Source organism: Bidens hawaiensis, unplaced genomic scaffold (genome assembly GCF_021521415.1).
Source record: "Bidens hawaiensis isolate Kalapana, Puna unplaced genomic scaffold, B.hawaiensis_p1.1 tig00001035_1, whole genome shotgun sequence".
NCBI lineage: Eukaryota > Viridiplantae > Streptophyta > Magnoliopsida > Asterales > Asteraceae > Bidens > Bidens hawaiensis.
The window spans coordinates 639,108-649,687 of NW_027491061.1; the positions used below are offsets into that span (position 1 = coordinate 639,108).

Below are 10,580 nucleotides of genomic sequence, written 5' to 3' on the forward strand. Positions count from 1 at the left end.
GGCAAAAATGTTTGACGTTGGGTTTTGGAAACCGGGCACCGCATTTGGCATAGAGTTTTGTAAAAATGCAATGTACGCCGCCATTTGCGGGTCGAACGGATTTGGGGCGGGTACGGTTGGCAACGGGGTGGTAGATGGGTTCGGTTGTGGATTTTGGTTGCCTTAACGGGCATATTGACCGAAACCGAGAACATTTTGGTTGTTATTCGGAAACATTTTGGTAGAAATATTTGTGTAAAAAATATAATTGGTATAAAAGTGGAAGGAAAATGTGTTAAAAAATATGAGTTTGATTTGTTTTTATAGTATAAATTTAATTCAATCAATCAATCAATCATGCCCAGTAAAATCCCACCGACAGCAAAGCTATAAGTAGGGTCTGGGGAGGGTGGGATGTAGGCACACCGTACCTCTATCCAAAGGAATAAAGAGGTGGCTTCCAGAGAGACCCTCGGCTCTAAGAACATGCGTATGAAGCAAAATAAAGGAAAATAAAGCAAAATAAAGGAAATCAAATTTTAACAGTTATATAAAAACTACTATAGTATAAATTTAATTAATATATATATTTTTTTAAAAAAAAAAGCCAACGGCTCTTAACGTAAACATGGCCCAACGGTTATTTTTTTTAAACTTCGTGCTCTTTTCAGCATTTTGAGTAAAACGCAGGTAAAAAAAAATCAAAACGCCGGGGGGGGCGGTGTGCCCCCGACGTTATACCCTAAAACGCGCCGGACAACACACGACGACTACGGATGGTCTTTAAGGGTGGTAGGCAGCCCGATATATAAAAAAATAAATCATGATTACCGAATGAATAAGTGGACGCCGTCAATCGTTAAAAAAAAAAACTAAACATCACCTTCCATGACATACGACTCAACGTTCTCGTTCGCCCGTCTCTCCAAAACGCGTTTAAACTTTCCAAAAACAAACAAACAAAAAAATCACAAATAATAAATCAGATCTCACCACCGTCATCACTACACACATACATACACATATACATACATATACGATATATCTATATATATATATATGTATATACCACCATCATCATAACTACCATCATCTACCACAACAGAACTGACTCACTCTGTGCTTCCAATACATACATATATATACATTGCTTCTTCAGTCAGTTAATCTCAAAACCATGTTCCGCTTAAAACGAAACCCTAAATCAACCTCTACACTTCCTTCATCATCCACCTTGCCCGATCATCGCCGTCGATCTCACGCTCGATCCGTTAACCCTAGGAAGCTCTTTTCAATTAGAGGATCCAACTTATTATACTTATGTTTATTAATCATTGTGTTCGCATTTGCCTTGGTGTCCATGCTGTTACAGAGCTCAATTGCTTCAATGGTGTTCCGCCACGGTGGCGGTGGACTGGCGGTTAATCGGAGTGTTCGGGAGGGGTTGAAGTTCGGGAGTTCGTTGGAGTTTGTTTCGTCGAGGAGTGTGAGGGATTTCGAGAGTGTCGGTGCGAGGAAGAGGCCTCGGGTTGGGGTTAGATCGCCTCGGCTTGCAATTGTGAGTAATTGATGGTTAATTAGATGAAAATTTGACTGTATCTGTGGTTTGTGGTTATGATGTTTGTATGCTACTAAAGGAATGTACTGTGTACTGTGGTGGGTGGGTAGAGTGTAATTGATAACTAACTATGAATGATGGATTTATTGGTTTAGTGAATTGGTAGGTACTTTTTGGGACCAAACTTTTTGATATTTTAAATGAATTTAGAATTGGTGGATGATGCTAGTAGTGAATTTACACATAGATTCATATTCTGCATTTTAAACTATCATATATATTATTTTTTCTAAGTAACTGATCTTAATTGGATTATTACTGGTCTTGTTTTAGTTATCAGTAGATAAGTTAACATTTTGGGATTATTTAATGTATCCATTGAGAATTATTAGTTTTACCTTGCTTTACTTGATTTTAGTTCAGTACACATATCTGCTCCAATGAATAAGTGCGTGTGTATAATGTATATATCCTTGAACACCCATGATCACATATTTACTACAGTGCCTTGTTTTTATTATTGTAAGATCGTAGGAAACATGAAGAACGATACGTCTTTAAAATCTAGAATTGGTAGGTACTTTTTTGTACCAAACATTTTCATATTTTATAGTCTAGAATTGATGGATGACGTTAGTAGCAGATTTACACATAGATTAATATCCTGAATTTTAAGAATCAGAATATCAATAAGGGTGTTGGTCTTGGTGCAGAAGAAACTCAGAATCTAGTACTGATGTTATTTAATTGTTACTGGAATTGTTTCAGTTATTAATACTTAGTAGATAAGTTAACATTTTGGGATTATTTATTGTCTTCATTGAGAGTTGTTACTTGAAGATTCTAGTCAAGTCCACATATTTGCTCTAATGGATAAGTGTGTATATATATTAATGAACATTTATGATCACATATTTATAACAGTGCCTTGTTTTGATTATTGTAAGATCGTAGGAAACATGAAGAACGATCCATCTTCCTTGATGATACTTACCGTGATGAAGAATTTACGTGGATTGGGTTATATGCTTCAGGTTATTTCTGAAACTCTATTATCTCTATGTTAGCTCCTTAAAATCTGTTTGTAGAGCTAAATGTTCTATATGGCATATGAAGTAATTTATTGTTAGATTGATAAGATTATTGAAGTGATTTCTACTTATTTTAAAACCTTGTAGAAGTATATTTCTGAAGTTCTTCTAGTTTTTGTCTTTTAAAATATTTTTTCTATTATGCAGATATATGCTACAGAGGATGGCGACACAAAACCAATCTGGGAGAAGACTATTGGCCAAGTCTCAATTTTAAGTCCTGAAAATTATGGTCATCTTGATTGGTCAACGTATGTTCTCCCTTCCTCTCTACCAATGCATTCTCAACAGTATGCTATGAACAATAATCTGTAGTTTATTCGTGTTCTTCATGTAGCATATAGCTTTTCTTTATGTTGAAGACAAAATTAACTTATCTCTATTGCTGCAGATTTGATGGCGTTGTTGTAAATTCGCTGGAAGCACATGATGCAATTTCAAGGTTTGGGGAATTTAGTTTGAATTATTAACATATTTTCTTGTCAATTGTAATTGGTCACATGTTTACCATTCAACATAACCCTGCTATAATTTGAAAGTGAGTAAAGTTTGTTGTGATCATCATCATCCAATCAACAATTAAGTATCATGCAACATGTAGAACTTTATTTTCAATATTCTATGGTACTGTCAACAATGGAAAATTTTCTGAACTGGTGAAAACAAGTTCATGTTTGTTTTGTTTATTTGTAGATACTATGGTTTGTGAGTTTTATATTTATGCAGCCTTATGCAGGAGCCCTTTTGCTCTGTACCACTCATCTGGATAATTCAAGAAGACTCCTTGACTAATCGCCTTCCTTTTTATGAAGAAATGGAATGGGAACATTTAATTTCATATTGGAAGAATGCTTTTAGAAGGGCTGATGTGGTTGTGTTTCCTGATTATTCTTTATCTGTAAGCTTCCCTATCCTACACTGGTATAATAATTACTGCAATCAATAAAAACGATTCTTAACTTACTCCTCCATTTATGATTTATTCATGTATCAGATGTTATATAGTGTGCTTGACACTGGAAACTTCTTTGTGATTCCTGGATCACCAATAGATGTGTGGGCAGCTGAAAATTACCAAAAATCCCACACCAAGTTTCAATTAAGGGTTAAACACGGTTTTGCCTATTATGATATGCTGGTTTTGGTTGTTGGAAGTTCTTTCTTTTACAATGAGCTATCATGGGATTATGCAGTTGCAATGCATAACTTAGGTCCTCTGCTGACCAGTTATGCTAGGGAAGGTGATGCTGGGCCATTGTTCAAGTTTGTGTTTGTGTGTGGGAACTCTAGCAGTGTCTATAATGATGCTTTACAGGTATACAATATAATCGTCACATTTCTGTGTTTTTTCATATGTATAATATAAAGATTATAGTAGAAATACTCTTGTTTTTAAAAGCATTTGGATTAGGGGTGGCAATCTTGACCCAAACCCTTTCAAATGGGTCAATTTGAGTTGTTTTAAAAATTAAATGAGTTGGTTTGGGTAAAAGGTTTTAACTAAATGGGTCAAAATGAGTCATTTGAAATTCCATCCTTTTATTTTTGGGTCAAAATGGGTCGACAAGTTCAAAGAATTGGGTCGATGTGGGTTAGTGTCCTAAGGAAATGTGACAGGTTTCGTATCGGAACGGGTTCGGTTCAGGTTTCAAGCCAACAAGAGTTTTCACCCGTGTTGGGTTGGGTTTTGGTTTCTTTTTGGTCGATTCCAGACTCGGTTTTTGTCCGTTTTTTCGGTTTCGTTTTTGTTTGGTTTGAATTTTTTTAGTTTCGTTTTGATTGTTTTTTTATTTCGATTGATGTGGTCCGGTTTTGGCTTTTTGTTTCATTTTAGTCGATTTTTTCGGTTTCGGTTCAATTCTCGGTGGGTTTTTTTTATGGAACGAGGACAACGTAGGAAACATTTTAATGTTTTTACTTTTTTTTTATGATTTATATTTTGAGTCATAATTTTATTATTATTATTTTTGAAATTTTTTGAGGGTTTTGATCTTAATAGAAACCCCCTCAAAAAATAATAATAATAAAAAAAAGCATAACTTAAAATATAAATAAAAAACAAAAAATCTAAAAAAACTAAAATGCTTCCGCCGTTATTCTCGTTCACAAAAAAAAAAAAAAAATTCTCAAAACCCGGTCCGAACCCTAACCTATTCCGACCCAAACCAAAACAACCTTTTTTTTAATTGACCGGTTCTGACCCAAACTCGTTTTGACCCATGACTCATTTCAACCCATAACTCGTTCGACCCAACCCATTTGCCACCTCTAATTTGGATAGTTGCTATTTGAATTTTTAAGTCTAGTAGTAGTACCAAAATCCTTGAGATTACGGAGAAAAAATAATGTTGCATAACTAATATTCTATTATACATATGAAAGAAGTCACGAGTCATCATTTTCGCTATAATCCGGTGTTTGATATGTTAAAAATATGGTATTAAGACTCAAGAATTGATTAGGCTTAGAAAGTGAGTAGTTTAATTGATTAGGCTTAGAAAGTGGGCAGTTTTATGAGTCTTTTCTTGATTATAGTAATTTCTTTAAATTGGAAATTTTAGTTAAAACTAGAATTGATGGAAAGTTATGCAATTTACGTAATTCACTTTTGAAGTTCTTTTGTAAGACCTCATCAAATATGCATTGAACTGGATACTCGAGCGTTTTTCTTTTTTTTTTTAATGCAGAAAAAATGAGGTTTCAAGCAACTACTGTGTAATTCTCTGTGCATGAAAATAGTGTTTTTTGATGGATGAAATATTTGCAGGATATTGCTGGTCATCTTGGTCTTCGTCGTGGTTCTGTTGGACACTATGGTTTAGATGGTGACGTGGACGAGATGTTATTAATATCTGATATTGTTATATACGGGTCCTCTCAAGATGAACAAGGCTTTTCTTCATTAATCACCCGAGCCATGACATTTGGTGTCCCTGTAATCGCCCCTGATTACCCCATCATAACAAAATATGTAAGTTAATATTTTCTTAATAATTCATTTATGTTGATGTAGGTTAGGTGAGGTTAAAACATGATTTTCTTTTTGTTCTTTTCTATAAAGATCTCTCGAATCCCCAGGTTGTTGATGGAGAACATGGAATTATTTTTTCAAAGGACAAGCCTGATGAGTTGATGAAAGCTTTTAAGCTTCTAATATCCAAAGGAAAACTATCAACTTATGCTCATAGTATTGGTTCTTCAGGGAAGCTTCTTGCTAAGAACATGCAAGCATCAGAATGCATTGGTGGTTATATGAAGCTTCTAGAAAGTGTTCTTACACTTCCGTCAGGTTCCATTCTGCCAGATGTAAGTTCTCAATCGTCACAGGGAAAATGGGAATGGGATTTATTCTCAGAGGAAACAGAGTCCAGAAATATGACATATATGAGTTTGAAAGAAGATGCTAGAAATACAAGTGTTGTTTATGACATTGAGGAACGTATGACACACTCATTGGATTCAAGAACAGGATTACAGAATGAACCTGGGATCAACCTGGATGATATTCAAACTGAACTGGACTGGGATGTTTTAAGTGAAATTGACAGCTTGGAAGAAACTGAGAGAGTAGAGTTAGAGGAGGTATGATATTTTTAGAGGCGATACTCCACTGTTTTATTATGATTTGGGCTGTGTTTAATCTCAAACGGGTCAATTTTAAATATTAAATTAGCTAACAGATGTACATGTCAAACTGTTTTTGTGCATAATACAAAGTCTTTAGCACATTAGTTATTTATGATTAAGTTTTAATATAGGCGAAAAGTGTTTCTAGGATAGCACAACCTTTTGTCCTACCAAACCTGTTTGACCTGTCCATTTTACCACCTCTTTTTTCTTGTGCGCGAGACTTAATTTATCATGTCGTAAACTATTTCTTTGCCTTATTGATAATGTATCTAAGCAAGGTATCACTTTCCAATGGATGTAGATAGAGGGAAGAACAGATAAAAGCTATGGTGTGTGGGAGGAATTATATCGCGATGCTAAAAGAGCCGATAAATTAAAATTTGAAGCAAATGAAAGGGATGAAGGGGAGCTAGAGAGGACAGGTCAGCCTTTATGCATTTATGAGATTTACAATGGAGCTGGGGCATGGCCTTTTCTTCACCATGGTTCCTTGTACCGTGGGTTAAGTCTTGTAAGTTACTTCCATTTTTCAACTTATCTATTTATTATATTCCTTGCCACTCTTATTTATGGTTTTAGTTTTGTATGGTGTTCAGTCTTCAAAATCTAGAAGATTGAGATCAGATGATGTGGATGCAGTTGCGCGGCTTTTTATTTTAAACGAGACATACTACCGAGATCTTCTTCTTGAGATGGGTGGCATGTTTTCAATTGCAAATAAAGTGGATAATGTTCACAAGCGACCTTGGATTGGGTTTCAATCATGGCGTGCTTCTGCAAGGAAGGTAGGCCATACAGTTTGTAAGATTTTGACGTCTTCATGGCAAAAATGAGTGATTCAGGCGGGCCGGGTAACAGGTCAGAACGAGTAGGCTTTTATAGCCAGGTTGATCCGAAACACTATTTTTACAAAGTTTATGAACTTCTTTACAAAAATTAGTTTGCCAAATATAATGACAAATATCATTACATTTCAATAACATTCTAACTTTCGAGAAGTGATTTAGGAGGATTCATGCTTAAAAAGTACATGTTGGGTTATTTTGACCCTTTTGGCCTATTTTTTTTAGTAGGGGGTGTAAACGAGCTGAGCCGAGCCCAACTCGGCTTGTTTGGCTTATGAGAGCTCGAGCTGCCTCCTTTTGAATTATTTTTTCTAAAGCTCGAGCTTAGCTAGTTTATTATTTTATAGTTAATTGATTTATATACATTCTAAATTATTTCTATATATTTTCCGATTATAATTTAATATATAGCATAATATATATTATTTAGTTTCTTTTTTATTATAAATTATATACAATATTTTATTAATGTATAAATATATATATTTAATTTAATATATTAAGTCAAATTATATAATTAATAGGCGCGTTCAGGCTCCGGAGCCAGCTTGAGCTCGATAAGTGAAGCCCGTGCTTGTTTATTATTAAATAAGCTTACTTAAGGCTCAAGCTTGTTTAAGCCTGGCTCAATTTGAGCTTTTAACGATCCAATATAAAGTAGCTCTCGAGTTGGCTGGTTTGTTAACACTCCTGCTTTTTAGCAATTTTTTTTATTTGTCTTGGTTATCACAACCTGAATTGGCCCGTTTATAAACAAGTGGCTCGAAATTGCACGTCTGACATCTACTTTTAATGTATGTACTCCGTCATCCAGATTTTATAGGATAGTTACTATTTGAAGTTTAATGTTCCCTGTGAAATGATATTGCAATCTGCCATTCCCCTAGATTATAGGCATGTGTATTTGCATGTGGGTCATTTTTTTCTTTCTTTCTAAATCTGGTTTTGTTTCAGGTATCGTTGTCTTCCAAAGCCGAAAGGGTTCTGGAAGGAACAGTGCAACAGAATCATGAAGGAGATGTAATATATTTTTGGGCGCGTGTAGACATGGACGGTGAACTTGCAAGGGGTGATCATGCTCTAACATTTTGGTCCATGTGTGATATCTTAAATGCTGGAAATTGCAGGTACATTGAATATCAAAATCCCTTATGAACATACATTTGACCTTGACACATGATTATTCCAAGTCTTCCACAATTAACCAATATCATTATTAACAATAATTTGTAAATAACTTTGCTTTTCTTTTGTTGCAAACAGAACAGCATTTCAGGATGCTTTCCGCCGGATGTATGCGTTGCCACCATATGTTGAAGCCCTGCCACCAATGCCTGAAGATGGCGGTCACTGGTCTTCATTGCACAGCTGGGTGATGCCAACACCTTCTTTCCTAGAGTTCATGATGTTTTCTAGGTAAGACAGTATCTCAAAATAGAATATTAAGTAAACCTTTGTAAGAGAATAGAATCCCATTGATTTCGGTGCTCATTTGTTTGATTCTATTGCAGGATGTTTGCGGATTCTCTTGACAGTTTGCACATGAATGCAAGTACAACCATTGAATGCATTCTAGGATCTTCAGCAAGCGAGGTAATTAAGAATGTGTTGATTTTGATTAGCGGGTCAAATGAAGTTTCTAACTAAAAATGGAACGGGTCAAATTGGCCAAAGTATTATTATTACATACAATCTTTTTAAAGTAAAAAAATATATATTATTGCATAATATATATCGTGTCTTTTAATCATATGACATATCAATTGTTCATAGTTTTAAAAAAATAGACAAATGTGTTTTCAAGTTAACGCGTACTGTAGAGTTTCTGATTTCAACCTGGACTTATTGACTAGGCCTGTACACGAACCGATGAATGGTTGGACGCAAACAATTAAACAAACTAGGTTTTTTTGTTAATGTTCGTTTGTCAAGTAAATAAACGTGTTCATATCTGTTTTTGTTTGCTCATTAATAGCATTAATGAACAAACATATCTGGACGTAGATTAACTAATATAATCGAACATTAATGATATGTTGGGCCTAAATACATAAATAACTAGAGTAAATTGTAACGAGCCTAAATATTAAAGTGAATGTATAGACGAGCGTAAGCAAACGAACTTAAACACACAAAAGAACAGACTTTAACGAATTCAAATAAACGGATGTAACGAACGTTCACCAACATACAGAACGCATGACACATGTTCGTATGTTTAACTAAATGAACAAAAAACTTTGTTCGTGTTCATTGGTTTATTTAATAAACAAACATAACGGTTCACTGAACTTTAGTTCGTTAACAGGCCTAGTTTTGACACATTATCCGTCTAGTTTGGCCCGTCAATTTTGCCACCTCTAGTAAGACGCACAATAGTATATAAGTTTAAGTTTTGTTGATTGGATTATAATGCTCAAAATCTTTTTATTTCATAAATACAGAAACGGCAATGCTATTGTCGGCTACTGGAACTGTTGGTGAACGTGTGGGCCTACCATAGCGCTCGAACCATGGTTTACATTGACCCAGATACAGGTTCACTAGAAGAACAACACCCTGTAGAACAACGTAAAGGGTTCATGTGGCCCAAATATTTCAATGCCACTTTACTAAAGAGCATGGATGAAGATCTAGCCGAAGCAGCAGATGATGGTGACCACCCATACGAGAGGTGGTTATGGCCAAGAACCGGGGAGGTACATTGGCAAGGTGTATACGAAAGAGAAAGAGAAGAAAGATATAGAATTAAAATGGACAAAAAGAGAAAACAAAAAGATAAATTAGTTGAAAGATTGAAGTTTGGATACAGGCAGCCCACACTTGCAGGGTAGAAAGAACTTGTTTCAAGTTTTCGGTCTAAATTCTACCTGTAAACGACTGGCTCGACTTTCTGGGTATTCCAGTGAATCAGAGATCGGGTTCTCATTGACGCTATCAAAAGATACATGAGTATATACGCATTTGGGTGTATAAACCGAAAGAAGTATATGGGTGTGGCCTGAGTCTACTGGTGGCCGACAGTCTTGGAGTCGGAAATTATTTTTGTTATTTAGGTGGTGTAATTTTTTGTTTTTTTTAGATGGATTGCAAATTTTGTATTGTTTCCATTTTATAGGAAAATTTTCAAACCGTTGAGATGTACAACTTGTTATGCAGGTAAAAGCTGAAATGCATTATAGGAAAAAGATTTATCAATATAATATTCTTTTTTTTTCTTTTTTCTTTCTATTAGTTGGGTTTACAAATACACAATGGTAGTGGTGCACAAATCGGCTATTTGAAACCGGGTTTAGGTATGATCGGGTATTGAAAAATGAGTAATAGCAATACCCGGGTCGGATTCGGGTCCGGTATTGCCTCTAAAAACATACCCTATGTATCGGATTCGGGTCGGGTATAGAACCGGGTATTTGAAAACCCTATTTCCGCGTATTGAAAAAACCATATTTTCGGGGGTTTTTCCGAGTATTTTAT

The 10,580-nt window shown here is 35.2% G+C and overlaps 1 protein-coding gene across 2 annotated transcripts; it reads left to right on the plus strand.

The window, feature by feature from the left end:
* Positions 1 to 1,103: 1,103 nt before the first annotated feature.
* On the plus strand, positions 1,104 to 10,286 carry LOC143556724 (uncharacterized). 2 transcript variants are annotated; one of them, XM_077045983.1, is made up of 14 exons: positions 1,104 to 1,537; positions 2,485 to 2,571; positions 2,776 to 2,879; positions 3,020 to 3,070; positions 3,355 to 3,526; positions 3,623 to 3,943; positions 5,396 to 5,599; positions 5,707 to 6,210; positions 6,560 to 6,769; positions 6,855 to 7,043; positions 8,058 to 8,230; positions 8,367 to 8,519; positions 8,615 to 8,696; positions 9,548 to 10,286. In XM_077045983.1, the coding sequence occupies exons 1-14, from the start codon at positions 1,157 to 1,159 to the stop codon at positions 9,935 to 9,937; spliced, it is 3,021 nt and encodes a 1,006-aa protein (XP_076902098.1). In that variant the 5' UTR covers positions 1,104 to 1,156; the 3' UTR covers positions 9,938 to 10,286. The 2 variants fall into 2 exon arrangements, with proteins under 2 accessions (XP_076902098.1, XP_076902105.1); XM_077045990.1 differs by having other exon boundaries at positions 1,105 to 1,537; positions 2,492 to 2,571; positions 9,548 to 10,284.
* The last annotated feature ends 294 nt before the right edge of the window (positions 10,287 to 10,580 follow it).